Raw genomic sequence first — 21,545 nt, 5'->3', positions numbered from 1 at the left:
GGTAGGCAAGCACACAAAGGCAACGAGACAGTCAGACAGACAGTCAGATGGGAGGGACTCAAGGGAGGGATTAAAAGAGGAATTTGAAAGAAACTCAAAGCAGCAGGGATTGAGCAAGAGGATCGACGCATCTTCAGAGCATCCCTGGCTTTTAGAAGAAGAGTCATGAGTATTCCCCGTTGTTGTCTCGTGTTTCACCTGGTCTTGGAAGAATTGCATGAAAGAAACCTTTTATATTGATCCCGTCTCAATAAGAAGCTGTGTTTACCGCTTGTTTTAGCCAGATGTGGTTGAGCCAACAGCTGGATTCTGGAACACGCACTATCCAAGAACAAAAAAAACAACACAAATGCAATCAGACGTTTTTGCCGACAGCTCTGATCCCACAAGCCTGAGATGATGGTGCATGATGATTAAATAACAGGCCGGCATCTCTCCCCTGCCATTGGCCTGATTTGCTATGCAGGAGAGGCAGTGCTCTGGTCAGAGGATAACCATGTAATCAATGGAATGAAAAGGCTGCTTTGGCTGTGAAGGTTAAGAGGGGTACTGGAGGCTTTCAGCCCACTCGGTGTGCCACACATGCATTCAGAATCCACAGCAGACTGTGTGAATGTTACATCTCCTCCTCTCACCTGTTCCTCTTCCCTCCTGTCTTTCTCTGACATGCCTTTATCTTTCTTTCTCTCGGCTCGCTCCCTCCCACTGCCTCCGCCTCTTTTCGCTCTGATTCTCCCCCCTGGTATTTTTTTTTTTCATTTCTTCTGCATTTTCTCTCCATCCTCTGTCTCCCACTATATTTGTGCTCTCTCTCTCTATTCCCTCGCCATTTACTTTCCTCTCCTCCCTCCCTCCCTCCATCCTCTTTTCCCTCCCTCCCTCCTACCTTTCCCCAGTGTCAGCTGCTGTCACTGTGGCAAAGAAAGTGACCAATCACAGCTCACTTCACAACACCGGCTTCTCTTCCCTCCCTCCCTCCCTTCCTCCCTTACTCCTTCCTATTCTTCCCTCTATTCCCTTCTCTTCCTCCTCCTCGCCTCCTTTCGTCCCATCTGCCCCTCTTCCCCACAACCTTCATCAGCTCATTTCCTGGAGACGAAATGTGATGCATTATGGGAGACAGACGGCTGTCTAACGGGGTTAGTTGTGCAGCGTGGCTTATCATCAGAGACGCTGCTAATCCTGTGTGTGCGCATGTGTGTGTGTATTTGTGTGGAGGCACCGTATGAGCTAATGAACTCATACATGCACCGGCCCACACACAAACAAATGCAGCCTCACACGCTTACTCTCATTCTCTCCAAAGAGGAGGAGGCCGACGAGACATGTTGATGTTCGTCAGAGTCTGCCAGGAGAATATGATTTGCATGATCTAAGCATATTTTACTCTGCTGTGCACTGTTTTGCACTGTATCCACATTACAACCTGCCTTTGTGTTGGTTATTTGAGCTGAATTCACAAAGGAAGTGTCCCGTATCTTCTCCCCTTCACAATTACCTAAATAATAAGTGATAAAAGGCTAATAGGGACTAAATAATGTTTAACCCTTATTCATACCTGTGTCTGTGTGTGTGCTCCTTCCACTCAGGTGCTGATATGTGTACACGATGAGCGGACTGGGGGAGAACTCCATGGAGCCTCTGAGCTCAGAAAACCGGAAACGCAAGCTCTCCACTTGTGACACGCCAGGTCTGGGGTGAGTGTGTCTGATAAGCACAGGAGAGGGGAAAGTGGGCTACTGGGTCAGTGGTTTCTGTCGCCCCGGTCATGTGCCTCCTTTTGTGGATGTATGCTGTGACGAGTAGGAACCAAACTGAGTGCACAAAGATTTTGTGTGATGCTTAGGTAGAAAAAGCACTTGAATTGAATTATATGATTTATACCAAACCACATTAGGATCTTGAGAATTTAGTCAAAAAAAAAGTGTGATTCAAGCAGAAATAATATCCAAACAACATAAACCATTTATGCAAAATAGCATAACGAATATGTCAAATGAAAAGTAAAAATATTTTGGAAAATATACACCTATATTCACTTTTATGTCAAAATTATGATATTGATATTGCTTTCATGTCTTTAACCATAAAGCTAGAGCTAGCAGCTGGTTAGCTTAGCTTAGCATCACAACTGAAAATGGCCTGAGTCTGTCTGAAGTTTAAAAACTAAAAGTGTACAAAACCCAAAGAAGAATAAAGCTGCTTGCAGACATTTCCCAGAAACGTTCCGGATGGGCTGTATGTGAGAACGCAAATGTCCAAGTCGGTACTGGAACCCCCCCCCTGAGTAAAATGTCAGAGTGAGCCTACGAGAGAATACGGCAGGAAAATGTCTGGAAAGTTGAGTGAGTAGGTGTGTTGATGACATTTCTAACATGCCTCCTGCCGGAAATGCTGCAGCACAGAACCCCCCCCACCCGCCCAAACAAAATCATTGTCACCTCTCCGGCTGTTTCTTTAAATTATGCAGAGTTAATTATGTCCTGGCTGTAGCTTCGTATGTAGGGTGCAGATTTGAGTCGAATCGAAATAAGTATATTTTCCAAAATGTCTAACTATTCCTTTAACTTACGCTTGTTTCACTACTGTTCAATTACCAACATCAGCAAATGACACATAAAAGTGCAGCCTTCAAAAGTACAGTCATTCTGTTCAAATCTTCAGCCCACAACTTTTCTTTTTTGGTGTTTCACTGTGATCAAAGAGCACTAAGTTGCTGAACAACTTTCTGTCTTCTTGGGAGCCACTGTGTTGTTTTTATATATAAAAAAAACATCACGGCCAATTTTGGCAAAAAGTAGGGTAGCATTAACTCAGCTTTAATCTCTGCACGTTGGCCCCCGCAGGTGTGACAGGAAGCGTCGGGAGCAGGAGAGCAAATACATAGAGGAGCTGGCAGAGCTGATCTCTGCCAACCTCAGCGACATCGACAGTTTCAACGTCAAACCAGACAAATGTGCCATCCTCAAAGAGACGGTGCGCCAGATCCGGCAGATCAAAGAGCAGGGTGAGTGGACACAGTCGTCTGAAAACCTGAAGGCTGGAGCCAGACAGCTGCAGCCGCACGTCAGTCGGACTGTTAAGAAGTGTGTGTGTAGGAAACATGAGGTAAAGGGTTGAGGAGAGGGGGGCAGCTTGGGGTTAGCACACACACACACATGCCTCAGAGCCCAGGTGCAAGGACGAATCAGTCATTCATCTCCCACAAATTTCACAGCCTCAACTGTTTATGTTTGGAAGGAAACATTGGCAATGCTTTGTGAAGCTGTCATTTGCGCTCGTTGTGTGTGTGTGTGTGTGTGTGAGTGTTATGTGCATGGCCAGCTGTGCACTGGCCTCACCAGGGGCTGTTTAATTGGACGTTTGCAGGTAATCACATGCCCATCCATTCTGCTGAACTGCCAAATTATTAGTTCTGTTACAGCTGCTGTTGTCGTAGTTCTGTCTCCATTATGCAGCAGTGGTTTCTGCAGTGAACTGTTTAAAAAGCTGCAGGCTGAGACGTTTGCGTTGCAGATGCAGCGTCGGTGCAGAATTGACACTTTTAATTCACGCCATGCAGACTTGTGCGTCGGTTTACTTTTATTTTCTACGTTCAAGGTGGATTTCAGGGAGGGCGGAAAGAGCCGGTGGTGAATTTTGCTCTTGTGTTTCTGCTTGGCTCAGTCAGTGTCTGCCACCTCGACAGGAAGGGGAAGAGGCTACAGCCGGCCCCGATTGGCTGCTGACAGGTTGCCATAGTTACAGGAAGTGAAGACATAATGACACGGGCATTTAGACTCGTCTCTCGCTCTCTACCTGTTCCTCTTCACCTCTCCTCACTTTCAGTGTGCTTTCTGCCAGTCTTCATTTTGTTCCCTCCCCTACAACCATTCCCAATCTTCATCTCACTTGGATTTAATGCACCCTGCTCCTGCATCCTCCTCCTCCTCCTCCTCCTCCTCCTCCCTGTTTTTTCCCCCCCACATGTCTCATCTGTATTGCAGCACAATGAGTTGCAGCATCTCCAGGTTTGCCTCCAGCATCTTAAGGTATTGAGTGAACTGATGGAGTGCAGCCTCTCTCGTTCTGTCTCTCTCACACTCTGTTTATGTCTCATTCTCGCTCCTCTTCATCTCCCTCGTTCTTTCAGTCCTTCTCTACCTAACTTCACAGAGCCTGGCTGTAGGCAGCGATGGCTGTTTTTTCTTTGTGTGGGTATCTGTGCCCCTTGGGAGCTAATCAGATAGAATGATTCCTGTAGCTGAGCAGCCCCCGCCTCTCAGACCAAGCCCTGTATTAACACAGCAGCCGTTTTCCTGTCGCCGTCCACACCACTCTGCCTCAGCCCCAGTCCTTCCTGTCTGTCTCTCTTTATCTGTCTGTCTCTCTTTCCCTCCATCACCCTCAGCCCCTCCATTAATTCAGGTGTCTCAGCTCCTGCCCCTGCACCATTACAGCTTCCACAACCTCTCCGGCTCTCTCCCGCGCTCCCTCTCCCTCTCTCTCTCTCTCTCTCTCTCTCTCTCTCTCTCTCTCTCTCTCTCTCTCTCAGCCCCAGCCTACCAGACAGTCCCTCGGAGTCTGACACTGAATATAAAGCATGAGGACGGCAGCTACCTGCTCCACATGCACCCAGCCCTCTACTCCTCCTGACGGGCTCCTCAGAGAAACCTGCCTCCGTCCGTCTCCCTCCTCACCTGTAGTTTTAAATCCCCCCTAAAAAATATAAAAAGTGAAGATTGAGAAACGCTGCCCCCTGCTGGTGCAGCTAGAGTAGTGCGTGTCTGGCTGGCTCCTCCGGTTTCAGGTATCGATGCTCTCACCTTGCGTTTTTACTTTGCTCTTTTTTTTTGTCATCTTTGTAGTTAACAGGGCTGGAAGTGGCTGTTGGTGCAGTTTTTTTTTTGTAATGCCTTTTCTCTGTTTTCTTCTTCCCTCGCTTTCCTCTCCCACAGGAAAAGCTTCGTCCAACGATGATGACGTTCAGAAGTCAGACGTGTCCTCAACAGGTCAGGGGGTCATCGACAAGGAGCACCTGGGGCCGCTGCTGCTGCAGGTGAGTCAGACCGTCCTCCCTGCTTTGAATATAAGATAGTTATTCAAGGCTTTGATCGGCCGAATGTCTGGTGGTGACTTTCTCCTCCATGCCGCCGTTCTCCTCTCAGGCTCTGGACGGCTTCCTGTTCGTTGTGAACCGCGAGGGCAGCATCGTGTTTGTGTCGGACAACGTGACGCAGTACCTGCAGTACAAACAGGAGGAGCTCATCAACACCAGCGTGTACAACATTCTCCATGAGGACGACAGGGAGGAGTTCCACAAGAACCTGCCCAAGTCTAACAGTGAGAAACACACACACACACATACATTTACACACATGTACACACTCACAGGGAAGTTGCACGTCTGCTTGGAAGCAAACCCTGCTTGACATCTTTCACAGGGCAGAGCTACAAAACAAACTTTCGAAGAGGTTACAACAACTCGGCACGCACGTCAACGTACACATACTCAGTTATTTATTCATGCTCCTCTGTTCTTAAGTCTTTCTCTCATTATAATCAGGAGCTCCTGGGACGACTGCTCGTGTGCATGAGAGCTTTTCAGAAAGACGTACACACACACACACACACACACACACCTGACAAAACACTCATGTGCACAGAAGCACCCACCCACTCGGTGCTAAGCAGGCAGAGCGTAGCGCAGCTGTCAGTCACACTCAGTGGTCCAGACAGTGTAAAACAGGCCTGAGCTCTATTCAGACCCCATAGCAGCCATCTGGAAACTACTTACTGCTGAATAATGCACCTCCACACTTTCCTCTACTTAATTCGCTGTGTGTTTGCATGAGCATATGTATGTTTTATCAGCTATTTACATGCCTGTGTCAGTAGTGGGGTTGCATTTTTTGAAGTTGCTGTGTGTGTGTGTGGACCCATGAGCTTGTGCACAGAGCACTATTTATAAAGCTGATTAATTATGGATATGTGTGCTCGACTGAACCTGCGATTTGATTAACTCTGCAGTAATGTTCCTAAGCAGCCGCGGCTCCGACATGTCATCGACACGTTCCCTCACTTATTCCTCCTCTTCCCCCTGCACGCTCCTCCTATTCACTCACTCTCTTTATCTTTTAAGACTCGCCTCTTATCTACTTTTCCCCCCTCATTCATACTTAATATGGCTGCCCACTAAGATGAATATTGTGCTTGTCTGTTTCTCAACCTGCCGCGCGCTGCTTTCCCACCCCTCATTGTGTCTCGCTCTGCTACTCTGCCCCTTCATTATCTTTTGGAGCCATGAATGAAATACGCTCTCTCTGCACATTCCTGTGGGATGACCGCTGACCACGCCAGCTACAGTTAAACACACACACACACACACACACACACACACACACACACACACACACACACACACACACACACACACACACACACACACACACACACAGGGACCCATGACACACACATGCAGTTACAAGTATAGACACACGCTCGTGCACCTAACACGGAGCAAGCCTTTGTTGTTGGCCGGCGTGCTTTTCTGACCCCTCTGTCTTGCCTCACTGTCGGCTAATTGTGTCTGAGGGGAGATGTCCGCCCCGGGGAGCGCGCTGCATTTTCTCTGTCGAGGAGAGAAAGCCAAGGCCTTGTTAAATCACCTCTCGCTATCAGCTGGCCCCTCCCCACCACCGCCATCCTACCTCCTCGACATGCCTCGCTCTCCCGGGCCCTCGCTCGAATCCTCCCTGCACCTGCCAGACAGAAACCTCCGGCCAACTCAAGGCCCCCGATAAGGCTTCACTCAGACCTTGGAGGGACAGTTGGATGTCTCTCTGAAGTTTGCCTCGCCTTTGTTTCCCCCCCTCTTCCTCCCTCTCCCCCTTGTGAAGGTGACCCTTTCTTGATGTGTGTGTGTGTGTGTGTGTGTGTGCTGTGATGAAGAGTCAGGGTCTAAATGAGGATAGATGGCTGAGTGTCCCTGGCCTCTGCCCGCTGCAGAGCAAACAGAGAGGGAGAGATATTGGAAATCGACACCTTGGCTACATTAATCCTATGGTCCATTTAGCCGGGGATCGGAACAGCAGGAGAGGCTTCTGCTCCTCAATTTAAGAGGGAAAATTCATGTTGCAGTTTGATTTGTTTGTTTTGTTTGGTGTGTGTTTGTGTCTGTGTGTGTGATTGTGTGCATCTGTGGCAGGATAGGGTGTGTGAGCTGTGTGATATCTGATTACAGGCAATCCATTCATACTTCCATGTGGGTTTATTTTTTTCCTTCAGTCCCAGGAGTTCCATGCTCATTCCATTTTACTCCCAAGTGTAAAGTTCTGTCAGCGTGATGTGTTTGTTTGTGCCTGTGCTTCCTCTCAGTAAATGGGGTGTCGTGGGGAAGCGAGGCCGCCCGACAGAAGAGTCACACCTTCACTTGCCGGATGCTGGTTAAGTTTGGCCACGTCCACGGCCCGATGGAGGAGGGGCCAGCGGGGCCACGCTACGAGACCATGCAGTGTTTCGCCCTCACCCAGCCCAAGGCCATGATTGAGGAGGGGGAAGGTACGCAGGCATCACACAGACTTCCTCATAAATGAGTTTTACAGTTTCTTCACTTTGGTGGTTGACGATCACTGCAGAATCATGAACACTTTGTGCTGAGTTTGGCACAAGAAGGCTGTTTTTTAAATTCATCAACTAAAAGGGGAAAGTTTGTCTAAACAAAATTAAATACGTTTAAGACTCAGATGTATGAACAAGAATTTGTGACATCACAACTAGTTTGAACATCTGTATGCAACTTATAAAAGTGGGATGTAGAAACACAATGTTTTAAGAATAGGCTTTACAGTGAAGGAAGAGACATGTTGTGTCCAGAAATTCCACCTATGAACCAAAAAAATATTTGTAGATAAATGTAATTAATTCAAAGAAATAAATGTAATTAATTCAAGTAAATGTCATAAAGAATCTTTATGGATCCTGATCTGGATCTGCTCCAGAATTTAATGGGTTCTCTCCTGACCAATACTACATTATTCCACCATGTTCCATAGTAATCTGTCCAGTAGTTTTTGAATAATCCTGCTAAGTACCAGACAGACAAACAAACAAATGCAGATGATAACATAACCCTCTTGGCAGAGTCGGGTAACACCAGACGATAAAAAACTAAAAAACCTTTATATTTATATTACATTTTTCAGTGATTATGACACGTTACTCCTCTCATGTGCAGACCTGCAGTCATGTATGATCTGTGTCGCCCGACGGGTGTCAGCTATGGAGAGAACGGAGAGTTTCAACACCCGGCATGAGCTCTCAGGTGAGGTGCCGCACACACACACACACACCTAAACGCTCACCGAACACACCGAGTAAGCTCAAAAGAACCATGGCGCTATTTTTCTTTTTCGTCCCTCTCACGTCTTCTTGTTTCTTCGGCCTCCTTCTGTCCTCCCCGGCAGGTAAACTGATCCAGATCGACCAGAACTCTCTGCGAGCGTCGATGCGTCCGGGCTGGGAGGATTTGTTGAGGCGTTGCATTCAAATGTTCCTGCAGCACAGCGACGGGCAGCCGTGGTCACACAAACGCCACTACCACGAGGGTGGGTCACACGTCCTGTGATCACACACACACACACACACACACACACACACACACACACACACACACACACACACACACACACACACACACACACACACACACACACACACACACACACACACACACACACACACACACACTAGAATTAGCTGTGCTTCAAACTTGGAGAATTCAGCTTGTTAATTGCTGTTAAATCCACAATGAAAGGCCTTGAGGCAAAAGCATCAGAACGTCGTTGTATTTAATTAACTGTTTTCTATCTCTCAGTGTTATACTTACAGTCACTGTGACCATTGTATTAACTGACTGAAATTATTTGTTTTTAATTATTGCTTGGGACCTCCACTCAGGAACTGAATCTCAATTAGACACACACACACACACACACACACCTCATGCATCAGTGTATCAGTATTGATCTCATGAATATGAATGTCTGAGCTATACAACATTGATTCTCACTGTAATCACAGAGTTGGTTTCAACATAAAGACAGTGATTGATGACCTTTGTTATCAGAGAAGTGCTTCACGGTGTTAATCGCTCGTTTTATCTGTCTCCGCAGCTTTTCTGCAGGGTCACGCCGAGACGCCCCTGTACCGCTTCTCTCTGTCCGACGGCACTCCAGTCACGGCCCAAACCAAGAGCAAGCTGTACCGCCATCCCATGAGCAACGAGCCGCAAGGCTTCATCTCCACTCACCTACTACAGAGGTCAGAAAAACTTAGAATACACACACACACACTGAAGGAAGTAATTTACTATATTGACAAAAAAAAGCACTTCCAGCGTATCTATGCAGGCAGCCAAGGCATTCATGTAGCATGAATAGCTGAAGTAGTATCTGAAGTAGCTTTTATGCACCAATGTCCATTGAATAGTGAGAAGACTCCATACAGGAGCTCCTGGTTTGGTTGCATTTATATTAAGCCTCTTTAACCTGAGAGCGGCGACGGTCGGAAACCGTATTCTCAAGGTTTTTTTTTGTCACTTTTCAAACCTGCTTATTTATTTTCGTTCTCCTTCCACACAGAGAACCTAATGGTTACCGCTCGACTCAGGGCGGCAGCATGATGCCGAACACCATCAGACAACAGGGCATGGGAGGCCCCAACCCGAATGCCCAGATGAACATGAACACCAGTGGGGGGATGGGGATGGGTGGCATGAACAGGGGCTTTGGCATGAACGAGCAGGGCCACATGGGTCATATGGGTCCAGTGGGTGGTGGCTCTATGTACGGAGGGAGCAGCGGAGGTGGCGGCGGCGGCATCGGTAACCGCATGATGCAGATGAACCAGATGGGGCAGATGAATCAGGTGGGGCACATGAATCAGATGGGTCCCATGAATCACCCAGGCCAAGGCATGCAGCAGCACCCACAGCAGCACCCACAGCAGCATCCGCAGCAGCACCCGCAGCAGCATCCACAACAGCACCCGCAGCAGCACCCACAGCAGCCACCGTTTCAGAGCAGCGGCGGGTTTGGGCTCAGTGGCATGAACAGCCCGTCGGGGAGCCCCAGGATGGGCGGCCCCCAGCAGGGACTCCTGATGTCACCGCGGAACCGAGGGAGCCCAAAAATGGGGGCCAACCAGTTTTCACCTGGAGGTAAATCCATCAGTGACCAGAAATGTAGCATCAGTATCATTGGATTTTGAATAGATTATGTATGGTTACTTATTTCTTTGATTAGAATTATTTGATTTTATGACTTTTGTTTGTGTTCCAGGCATACACTCTCCTATGAGCGGCATTGGCAGTGGTGGAGGAAGTGGAGGAGGCACCACCACCTTCTCCAGCAGCTCCCTAAACGCCCTACAAGCCATCAGTGAAGGAGTCGGGAGCTCCCTCCCCTCCACCCTAATGTCTCCCTCACCAGCCCACAAACCAGACAGCTCTCCCAGCATCCACTCCTCCTCTTCCACTCAGCCCAGTCAGCCTGCCAAGCCAGGCCAAGATGGCTCAAAAAGTCCAGCAGGAGGCTTAGGGCCTGGACCTGCTGACCATCACCACCAGATGCACCATCACCACCATCATCCGCATCCTCAGGCTGAGAGTTCTGGAGACAGACCAGACAGCCAGGCCAGTACAGCTACTAAAGAATTTGGAGAGGGGAGCAATGAGGCAGGGGTGGCGAGCGCCGAACCCCCTCGGAGGTTACCAGACAGTAAGGGGCATAAGAAGTTGCTGCAATTGCTGACTTCTCCAACTGAGGAGCTGGGTAAAGGTAATAGTGGACCAACAGGACCTCCGGTACCACCCCCAACGACCAGCAGCAATACTCCTGCAGGGTCAGACAGTAAGGACCCCATTGGGGGCATGACTAGTCCCTCGTCCACTGGGGTGTCCTCCTCTTCCTCAGCCAGTGCCAATCCAGGCCAGGCGACCGGGCAAGGGGGACTGTCCGCATCGTTATCGTCAGCCCACTACACCGGCTCGCTGCAAGAGAAGCACAAGATCCTCCACAAGCTTCTTCAAAATGGCAACACCCCAGATGATGTGGCTAAAATCACAGCAGAGGCCACAGGAAAGGTGACACTTGGGAACCAGGAAGGTGGTGAGGGGGGGACGGCAGCATCAGGGGCCGGGCCTGGGTCGATCACAGAGCCTAAGCAGGAGCAGCACAGCCCCAAGAAGGAGAAGACACATGCCCTCCTCCACTACCTCCTCAACAAGGATGACTCCAAAGAGCCAGCAGATGTCAAGCCCAAACTTGAAGAGCTAGAGGGGAAGGGACCTCCAGGGGCTGCTGGCGGCCCTTCACGAAACGGCCCTGGATCTGGACCTGGTCCTGCACCGGAACATCCTGAGAGCAAGATCAAGTCAGAACCACCTGACGACGTAAGATTGATTAATATTTGGAAAACTGCTACTGTAATATTGTAATTGAGATTTACCCATCCAGAGTAAATGTAGATATGTTCTTTCAAAAGAATTATTCCTTATTTTCAGTTGCACAACCTGGAGTCGATCCTGGGAGATCTGAGGGGCTCAAGCTCTGACTTTTACCCCGATCAGGCAGGAAGTGGAGGGTCTAACGACACAGGAGCCAAACCTCAGGGTTGCCTTGACGACAGCCTGCAGGGTAAGATTTAAGTAATTACATCTGGAAAATTCAAAGATTTGTAATCAAGATTGACAGCAAAGCTGTTTAAAAGAACATTTTATCCTAAAAACTAAAAATGACTTCTGCATTCCTGATTTAATGATTGATTACCACACTGGAGAGACTGATGAGGTGAATTATTTCAGTAAGTGTGTAAAAGAGGGTCAATGGACAAGTGCATGATTAGGTACTTTACAAAAGTCGTGTTAATTATTCATGGTTGGTAACTCTGACAATTGTCATTATATATTAATTTATTCATGAATCCATAAGAATATATATTTTATGAGAAAAACTTAAAAATGTTTTAAGATTTCAATATTTTCAAAATGCCACAGGGTAGTGAGATATATCTTCCCTTATCGCCCATATTTAATTTCATGGAGCACATTATTCTACCTACTTTTGAGGAAAATGGAAACCTGCTGACCAACGAGTCTATATATATTTTACAGGAAGTCCGGGAATGGGTCCGGGACCTCGGGGGCCCTTCCAGAGGGCCATGTCCATGGACGGGAAGCCTCCAGGTGGTCCTGGAGGAGCAGGTAGACGCCCCATGCTTATCAAGCAGGAGATGATGGGCAGCCCGGACAGCTACCCTGGAAACATGGGTGCGTGTTCAACTAACCTCTCTCTTCCTCCCTCCCCTTGTTACTATTAGACCATGTGATACCCACTCTAGGTCCTTGACTATATGAGAATTAGTTATAATCTATTTTAAAACAGATTTAAGACATGATGAGGATCAATACTGGCCCACGCTGCTCTCCTTCAACACTGACATATGCACATCTTGTGTTTATTCATTACCAGGACCAATGAGCAGGGGCATGGTTCCCCAGAGGTCTCCCATGGGAGGGTCGGGTGAGTGGGGCATGCCTCGCTCCAGCGCCAGTCCCGTGGGCTCAGCAGGACACCCGTCCATGATGCGTCCAGGCATGGAGTACAACAATAGCAAGGGCATGATGTCAGGACCCACGGTCAGCCGCTCCAACAGCGTGCCGGGCGGCAGGTCGATGCTGCAGCAACAGCTCATGGATATGGGTACGTTTCAGTTCCAGCCAGATGCTGAGGAAATTATCATAAGAATTGGAACGTGAAGATATTCAACAAAACTTCAGGATGGTTCAGCGTCTATAGGTGTGCTAACAGCTCTGTGAGACTGTAGTTAGGCACAGGGATGCTTCGAGCTAAAAGTCAGAGTGCTAACAAAGATGATGCTTAGATGCAGATGTTTAACAGGTAAAATGTTCGAGGATCGCCAAAGTGATTCCACTAAGAACAGTGTGTTTCAAAATGAGTGCACACCTGTCGGATTTCACTTCTTTGGTGAATCCACTCTGATGACCAGTTTTAGTTGTTATGAATCTGACATAATGCTGCAGTAAAAAGGAAGACAATAAAAAACCAAAAGAAACTTATTATCTACATCATTTTGACAACACATCTATAAATATGTATTTGTGTAAAGAAATGTCTTTGTGCTTTAGGTGGCTCCGGTGACATGGGCATGGGCCCCTTTACCCAGCAGGGTCAACCCAACCAGTCCCCCTCGTGGCCGGATACCATGATGGGCATGGAGGGCAACAGGTCAGTGCAAGATCTCTTTCTGTGTATATTGGTAATTAATTATTTACAGTGCACTCATGCTGAGCTTCTCTGTGTTGTAGACGGCAGTTCGGCAGCACCTTAGATGATCTTCTGGTGCCTCCCACCACCAGCGAGGGTCAGAGCGACGAGCGGGCGCTCCTCGACCAGCTGGACTCTCTGCTGAACAACACAGATGGCATCGCTCTGGAGGAGATAGACCGAGCCCTGGGAATCCCGGACCTCGTCAGCCAGGTGAGGTCAAAAGAAAAAGATTAAAAAGATGGATAAACAACACGTTCGCCTGTGTGTTTCGTTAGATTCCTTCAGAGGAAGTTTAAAAGTAGATCAGTCAACATGTCATGACTCATAAGTGAACATGACATTCATCATTAGTCATTTCAGTCATGACTCACCTTGTTCAGGCTGTTTTTTCACTAAAGCCATGAAGATGAGCCCAGAGGGAGACATCTGTGCTGCTTAAAAAAAGACAATTAAGGAGCTAACCAATTGGAAATGAATCAATAAGATGGAGAAGTTTGACAAACTTCTCTTTTTGTCCTGGTGTCCTATCTGCTCCAGAACCAAGGGGCAGAGCAGCAGCTGGAGCCGTTTCCAGGACAGGACCCGTCCATGGTGCTTGACCAGAAGCCTATCTATGGACAGGGCTATCCAGGACCCCCCACCATGCCGATGCAGTCCGGCTATGGAGGGAACCCCATGCAGGGGCAGGCCCAGCAGAGTGGATTTGGGCCCATGCTCTCACAGATGGGCCAAGGTGGCAGTTTCCCTGGTATGGGTGGAATGGGGGGCATGGGGCACCCTCGAGCCAACATGATGAGACCGAGGATGATGAGTGCCAACAAGCCCATGAGACTCCAGCTGCAGCAGAGGCTGCAGGGACAGCAGGTACGAGGACAGGAAGTGCATGGATCCAACACTTTGCATTAAAATACTTAGGCGAACTAACAAGTATTGAGTATTTAGTGTGTTCACATTGGAACGATATCAAACTTGAGGTTGCACAGCTGAAGTGATGCCTGACGCCTGATTTTGTGCGACCCCAAAGTCTGTTTTGTAGATTTCTTGTGTTTCAACTGCCAAAATATTGAATCATCAATATAAGAATTAGATTTATCTGTAAATATATGTTATGTAAGTGGGAGAAGGTCAGAGTAACACTGGCTTCTTCAGCTTGAGTTTAATGTTCTTTTTTCCTCCTCAGTTTATGAATCAGACGCGGCAGGGCATGGGCATCAAGATGGAGAACCCAGGAGGGAGCCCTGGCATGAGCCCTGGCATGAGCCCTGGCATGAGGCCTGGTATGCAGCCTGCCATGGGAGGACAGGTAGATGACAGAAACACATTTTTTAAATATATATTATCATCTGAGTTAGCAAAGTTTGTACACACGTACTAAGATGTTTGTTTGAATGTGTTTGTCTTGTGCAGCAGGGCTTCATCAACGCTCAGATGATGGCTCAGCGCAGCAGGGAGATGGTCACCATGCAGATGAGGAGGCAGCGCATGATGATGCTGATGCAGCAGCAGCAGCAGCAACAGGCGGCGGCAGCGGCTGCGGCAGCGGGAGGATTCAGTCCGCCTCCGAACGTCACAGCTCCTGGTGGCATGGATAACCCTATGGGGGGGCCAAACATGGGCCCGCCGGGCCCCCAGCAGTTCGCCTATGGTGGGAGCTATGGTGAGTCCAGTGAGCCGGGTGCTCAATAGTAGTGCTGCTACCTGGTGGTGAGTCTGTGTGCTGCAGGGTTCTCCCTTGTCTCTGTTTATAATAGTTAGTCCAAATATAATAACTGAAGGTAAAGTAATTATGAGAGATCACTAGCAGGCCACAGGATCATCATCTATATCTATCGCTTGTATCAATTATCTATTGTCTGTGAAGAGAGAAGTCAGCTGATTTATCTATGCAGGGATGGGTCAGCAAGGAGACCCCTCGTTTGGCCCCTCAGGCGCCAGTCCTCCTAACGCCATGATGCCAGGCCGCCTGGGACCGCCAAACCCCATGATGCAACAGCACCCACAGGGCAGTCCCATGTACCAAGGTGCAGATATGAAAGGCTGGTCGCAGGGAGGCATGGGGCGCAACAGGTACCACATCAACCACATCTGTGTTTAGAGCAGGAGACAGATTCAGTGTTTCTCCTCTTGAATGCACACAGTTTAACCCTTCATCCTTCCCGTTGATCTTCTTCGTCAGTTCGTACCCTCAGCAGCAGTTTGGGCAGCAGGGACCTCCGGGGCAGCAGCAGTTTGGGCAGCAGGGGAATCCGGGGCAGTATGGCGGCATGATGATGAACGGGGGCATGCCGGCCAGCGGAGGAGGGGGACACATGGGCCAGATGGGAGGACAGATGGGTATGAACCCGATGGTGATGGGACGCATGCCTATGGGGCCTGATCAGGTATGTGCACAGGGTAGAAAGGGTCTGAATGCTCAAAGGACAGGTTAACAAGTTGTGTTTAAACGATACTGACCTGACCATATGTATAGTTACTGCTTGATGTAATTTCTGATAACAATGTCGGTGTAAGAGATGGGGGATAAAATACGTCTAAACTGATATGAACTAATTTACAGTCTTTTAGAAGCAGTTGCCAACTTTGTATTTTCTCTCCCTCTGCTGTGGTTTAGCAAAGAAACACAGAGCATGTTTCCATCTACGTGTTTTTATGCATGTCTGCGTGTAAAGAAGGGGAACAAGTTGGTTTAAGAATGAAACCAAAAGTGCAACTGAAACTTAAATGTCCCTTAAAACTTTTAACTTCGTGAAAAGATGAAAAATAGCCGGAGTCATTGAATCTGTAAGAGCGACTCCTTAAATTGATAGATGAAGTAAAAAAATAAATACCTTGTTTGCATCTCCGTTGTTTTTCACCATTTGAGGTTTTACTGTCGCTCTTTCATCACATTATCTCATCGCTCTTAGTTCTGTTTAGCTCTAGTTTAATGGCACCTGACTGGAGAAGTAGCAGCAGTTTATCGCAATGAATCCTTATATTTGCACTGGGGGATTAAAATGTTTCCTTTTTTTTAATTTGATGTGAATTGTGATAGAATTTGAATGGAAACCTGTCAAATGTCTGTGGAAACACAAATAGGGACTTTGTACTATGGAGTTTAAAGATTAGATGAGATTACCCTTTATTACAGAGTGCTCTTCTGAAATGTGTTATGTGTCCCAAGACGTGCACCGTTTCACATGAATGACAACAAAAACATCTAACAGGAGTTATTGCATCACACATTACGAATAAAGTGATGGCTCAAGTGCATTCGATATTATCACATTTATAGTGCTCAGTCCACACGGATCAAACTTTGATTTAACAGTTTGACAGACTGAGGAACAAATGAGTTCTGTTTTCTGCTTGATTGCAAAAGCTGATGCTCTTCCAATAAGATAAGAGACGGGTCTGATGTAATATAACCTGCCAGGGTCAACATTCATTTTATTTGTGTAATTCACACTTTAGAAGCTTAAACTCATTACTGATTAACTTTAGAAATAGATTTATGTATCAATCAAGGACGGAGGTTTTTTTCCCCCCATTGCTTAACTTACATCGATAGGAAGAACAGTTACCGATAAGCCTTACAATGTGCATACAAGCAAGTCAGTGCTGTTTTAAGATAAACCTGACAAAATATTTGCGTCTGTTTTGACAGCAGAGAAATACTTAATTAACATTTTATGCACTTTTTTCCCTTTTCTTCCCTCTTATCTAGAAATACTGCTGAACCTGGCGACAGAAGCATTTATCTCACTGTGATTCAGAGACGGGACACAGCTGCAGCACTGGAGTGTGTGTGTAGGATCAGGTGGCGTGTGTGTGCGTGTGTGTGTACGTGTGTGTGCGTGTGTGTGTCCGTGTGCAGTGCTGCGCTCTCACCAGACGGGGGAGTGAACTTCCTTTCCTTTGGACACATGGCCAGTAGTTGCAGTCTTGCAACGTGAGGAAAAATCGACAGAGAGACACACACGGTTCATGAAAATCAGAAACACTGTGACTCATTCACACACATGAAGACTGTCAGACAGCTCCGGGATTCCTCGTGTGGACTGTAGTTTTAAAAATCCTCTCTTTACGAGCAGTGTGCGTACCTCAGTAAACGCACAGCTCGCTGGACCAAACCAGTGAAGGTGGGCAGGCATTTGCATCGATCACGAACTCGGACAAAACGTGTGCGGACACCCTCTCCTTCGTCGAATGTACCACGAGGCTGTGTTCAGATTCCTTCTCCCTGTCTCTGAACTTTGTGGGATTTTCTCAAATTTGCCATCTCTCTCTCTGCTGCTCTTGGAAGAAATATCTGCGAAGCAAAACAAAAAACCCCGGTTTCTAGACGACGAGCCATCAGATTGTGACACTCAGATGAATGTCATTAAGCAGTAGCACATTGTTTCGCTCCTCCAGGACGCTGCTGGGCTGAAGTACGACTGAATTATTTGTTGGCTGATTGCACTTTAAGGAAAGGCCAACATCAAAAGGATTGTGGCAATATAGAGGCCTTTACCCAAGAAATGACACATAGCAGCAGACATTTACTGTTTTATTTTCGTGTGTGCGCGTGTTTTCCTCTCCGAGAAATGGGGGCTGTTGATTGGGAATGGGTAACCATGATGATCTTTGTTCTAAAGCGGGAACCAGTAGAAAGGCAGTAAGCACAGATTTTATCCTCTCTTCTACAGCGGAGCGAATTTATTACAACCAGAGAAATTCATAGTTTTAAAGTCGTTTTAACAAAAGATCATTTGGACTTTGAATAATGTTCAAATCTCCGCTTATATTTATACAGAATCGGGAGGAGGGCGTTTTATCATTCCAGAGGTGATTTTTAAAATCCAGATATTTTGGTTATTTTGCACCAATTTACAGTGTTGCAGAAATTAAAAGTATAGTCGGTGATTAAATTGATATCTGACACACACACACACTGAGAGGAAGTGTTAGCGTTCACTGTAGCCGCGCAGATTTCTAGCAATAATCCTTCCTCCTGGTTTTCCTCTGAGGACAAAGCTGAAGCATCATCTACTCAAAGCGACGGTACTGCAGTATTAGACGTGATGTCTCGTTTGTTTGGAGCCGTTTTATTCCTTTGTTCGTCTGTGAATATGAATTGTAAATATGCTTCAAATGTACTATATATAAATATATATATGCTTTTGTAGGTCACATACTGTTTTTGCACAGATTGTAAGGCTTGATATTTAAAAGTGTAATTTTCTTATTCCGTCATAGGTCAGCTTTTATTTTCAGTAGTTAAACCACCGGTTGTAAAGGACGTTTGTAAACGGTGTGGGTGGGTTCTCTCTCACGCTGCCGCTCTCTCTCTTTACTCAGACATAGTCGTAGCTGAACAGGTGCTAGCGAGTAATTTTCTCTTGAATAAATTATTTTTCCTTTGGCAAAAAAAAAAAATCCAACACAAAATATGCCTATATACGAGAAGAGTTGACACATGATTGTGTTTGGCTTCAAGGGGCCCAGACGTCTTATCAGTATGTGAGGTTGATTATTATTTTTTTGTTTCTGATCCTGAATCTCATGCTTCCACGCGTGAGCTTCACTCCTGAGATTTCTGTGCTTCGGCTTTTGCTGATTTCGGCCTCAGATATGAGAATTTGGAAATCAGCGTTTAACTGTGTTTGTTTGATTGGTTCGCAGATGTTTTTTTTGCATCCTGATGGAAGCAACACAAGAAAGCATTTAAATCCCATAACGGACTGTTTCTATTTTTTTGTTGACATGTTGAGTTTTGCCTTCATTTTCAACGTGTTTCCTGTGAAGCTTTTTGTTCAGAAATCTACCTTCGAAAGGCAACATGCTCAATCCAAAGATTTTTGTTTGTCATTCTGCGGTGCGTAGAAACAGTTCCTGACGTAGATCGTGCAAGTTCTCATGTGTGCTTTTATTGTTGCACATAACCTATGATATACATTGAACTAAATATGTTTAATTGCATATATTATATCCCCCATCCGTATGAGATAGAGTAGAGACCAGTCTGCTGAGGTGGTTTTGACTTTTTGTTTGTGATTGTTTCTTCCTTCCTGTAGAACTTACACCCGGTTGAATTGTGGTGCTGCAAACAGTTATTTCACCTGAGAATGTCTTGAGCGGAGAGGACTCATGATTGATGTCATTATGTCTCAGAACAGTAGCTCGAAGTTTGTCAGTTTTGTTTTTTGTTTTTTTTCCAAATCCTGATCTCTATGAAGAATATGAAAGATTGATCTACAAGTATTAAGAAAATGCCTGTGTTTTGCTTAAAGAAAAGAGAAGACACATCTGGGAAACTTACAGTCATAACTACAGGATGTAAATTACTATTGCGTTTTTTTCTTACCTTGTTCCTTGATGTTAATATCGATGTAAATATAAATTTATATTTAAACATTACACTGTCTCTGCTGTTTTTTTGAATAAGAAAATTTTGATTGTATTTTTTTGCATGAAGGGACATTGTGCAGAAACTGAAGTGGAGGGGATTCAGATTTTGAAGGACATCTGTGTGGCACATCCTCAGAGTTGAACTGAAAAAGACGAGAGCCTCTTCTCAGACTCGCTCCTCTCAGGGACATTCACATCCACGCCGCCGTCTGCAGCCGCGCTTTCATGCTGCCGCTAACACTCGTTTTTAATCACGCCACTTTTATCCACTCACAGTTTTAAAGAGATCTCCCAGCTCAAGGTCATCCCAACTGTTTGTGTAAAGGGTTTATGGACCCTTCACACTGTGTAACACCAAATACCAAAAGAAAATGTTTTATTATTCCATCATTGTTTTTATTATCCACACGAATTGTTTGGATTTCGGTACGACTGTGTTTTTCCATTACTTTGGTCCAGAATCAAATATCTCAACAACTAATCTGCGATGAGATTTGTTCAGACATCAAAATGGTTTGAATCCTAATGACTTAATTACCATGAATATTTTGGCATTTCCTCCATAGCGTCATGATGTTTGACATTTGTGGTTCAAACATCTGTTCAATGTACCGCCATGAAAACTGATTCTCGCTCTCATGTTCCCCTCAAGATGACATCTCGCCATCAGAAGAAATACATTTTAATATGTAAATTTTTGTTATTAAAAATTATTATTTCCAATTAATTGCTAATAACACTCTAATTTGCCTCAGTAATGCAGATTGTCAAATGCTAACATACTATCACACTAACAAAGATGGTAATAATAAAAATACATTTCCAAAACACCTTTAATTCTTTAAATGCAGCTCAAAGTGCTTCACATAAAATAAAGCAAATAAAGTAAAAGCAATAAAAGACATTAAAACATATAGAGGTACGCAAAACAACAAAGACATGATTACAAAGTTATAAGAACCAAAAGAGGATAAATAATAAGCTAATAAAGAAGAACCGTAGCAAAACAAGTCTGATGAATATGGTAAATATTATATTTACTAAGTAACAACAGTAGTATTGTCACAAAGAGCACAATGACATTACTATGAAGTTCAAGCAATTGCTCAAGTTACTAAACTCAGTAATGTCGCTTCACAAACCCACCGTGGCTTTAGAATCCTAACATGTTTAAATAATAATAGCTGCAGTTAATGTAGTCGTAAAAACCCACAATTACATCATGATGACCAAATACTGACTTAACATTAGCTATATACTAGATAGCTATACATTATTAAAATAGCATGTTTCATAATTACATGAAAATAATCTGGATTGACAGTAATTTCATCCATAAACTACGTCGGACCAACGATCAGCAGAAAACCCCTCAAAGACTTTACTCTCCCTCAAACAGTAGTTAAACAAGTTAAAAGTAATGAATAAATAAATAAAAACCAAAGCACTGCTTTCATAAAAATCATGAATTAAAAATGAGACATCTGGTGTCTAATTTTAACCGGTGATCTCGGCACAAAAAAAAGATGCTCCAACAGAGTCTGCGGAGACTTTTAGTTTCTGGGTTTTCAACGCCTTCAGAATCAAGACAATCATTGTCTTGTGGGTTTTTCACATACAAAGAATTAACTTTGGTGTTTTGATGCATAATCATGAAGATGAGAAGAAAAAGATCAAGTGCTGAGAATAAGGTAAAAAATTAAGACAGTTTCCATGTCTCCATTGCAGACAGTGAAGACAACAAATACATATTCTTCATATAATCATGTAGGACTCAGGAATATGGCCACAAAAACAATCAAGATAAAAAAGAATATATCAGTCGATATCAATATTTGCAATAAT

At 45.6% G+C, this 21,545-nt stretch overlaps 1 protein-coding gene across 2 annotated transcripts in view; it reads left to right on the top strand.

Annotated features, from left to right (window-relative positions):
* The window catches only part of LOC118110718 (nuclear receptor coactivator 3), a 60,300-nt gene extending 40,591 nt beyond the window's left edge, over positions 1-19,709 (top strand). Inside the window, exons 3-23 of one of the 2 annotated variants that reach the window (XM_047340238.1) lie at positions 1,590-1,697; positions 2,847-3,007; positions 4,938-5,038; positions 5,148-5,322; positions 7,357-7,539; positions 8,216-8,302; positions 8,445-8,585; positions 9,153-9,300; positions 9,621-10,198; positions 10,320-11,431; positions 11,543-11,675; positions 12,152-12,307; positions 12,510-12,740; positions 13,187-13,286; positions 13,367-13,538; positions 13,866-14,192; positions 14,509-14,631; positions 14,739-14,985; positions 15,218-15,395; positions 15,505-15,709; positions 17,035-19,709. In XM_047340238.1, the coding sequence (XP_047196194.1) occupies positions 1,609-1,697; positions 2,847-3,007; positions 4,938-5,038; positions 5,148-5,322; positions 7,357-7,539; positions 8,216-8,302; positions 8,445-8,585; positions 9,153-9,300; positions 9,621-10,198; positions 10,320-11,431; positions 11,543-11,675; positions 12,152-12,307; positions 12,510-12,740; positions 13,187-13,286; positions 13,367-13,538; positions 13,866-14,192; positions 14,509-14,631; positions 14,739-14,985; positions 15,218-15,395; positions 15,505-15,709; positions 17,035-17,046 (4,659 nt within the window). In that variant the 5' untranslated portion in view covers positions 1,590-1,608 and the 3' untranslated portion in view covers positions 17,047-19,709. Of the gene's footprint in view, positions 1-1,589; positions 1,698-2,846; positions 3,008-4,937; positions 5,039-5,147; positions 5,323-7,356; positions 7,540-8,215; positions 8,303-8,444; positions 8,586-9,152; positions 9,301-9,620; positions 10,199-10,319; positions 11,432-11,542; positions 11,676-12,151; positions 12,308-12,509; positions 12,741-13,186; positions 13,287-13,366; positions 13,539-13,865; positions 14,193-14,508; positions 14,632-14,735; positions 14,986-15,217; positions 15,396-15,504; positions 15,710-17,034 lie in introns of both variants that reach the window. The other variant, XM_047340237.1, reaches the window with a different exon arrangement.
* Positions 19,710-21,545: the final 1,836 nt, after the last annotated feature.

The sequence above is a fragment of the Hippoglossus stenolepis genome, chromosome 6 (assembly GCF_022539355.2).
Source record: "Hippoglossus stenolepis isolate QCI-W04-F060 chromosome 6, HSTE1.2, whole genome shotgun sequence".
Classification (NCBI taxonomy): Eukaryota; Metazoa; Chordata; class Actinopteri; order Pleuronectiformes; family Pleuronectidae; genus Hippoglossus; species Hippoglossus stenolepis.
The sequence above is the reverse complement of the archived record's forward strand: the minus strand, read 5'-3'. Positions and strand labels throughout refer to the sequence as shown.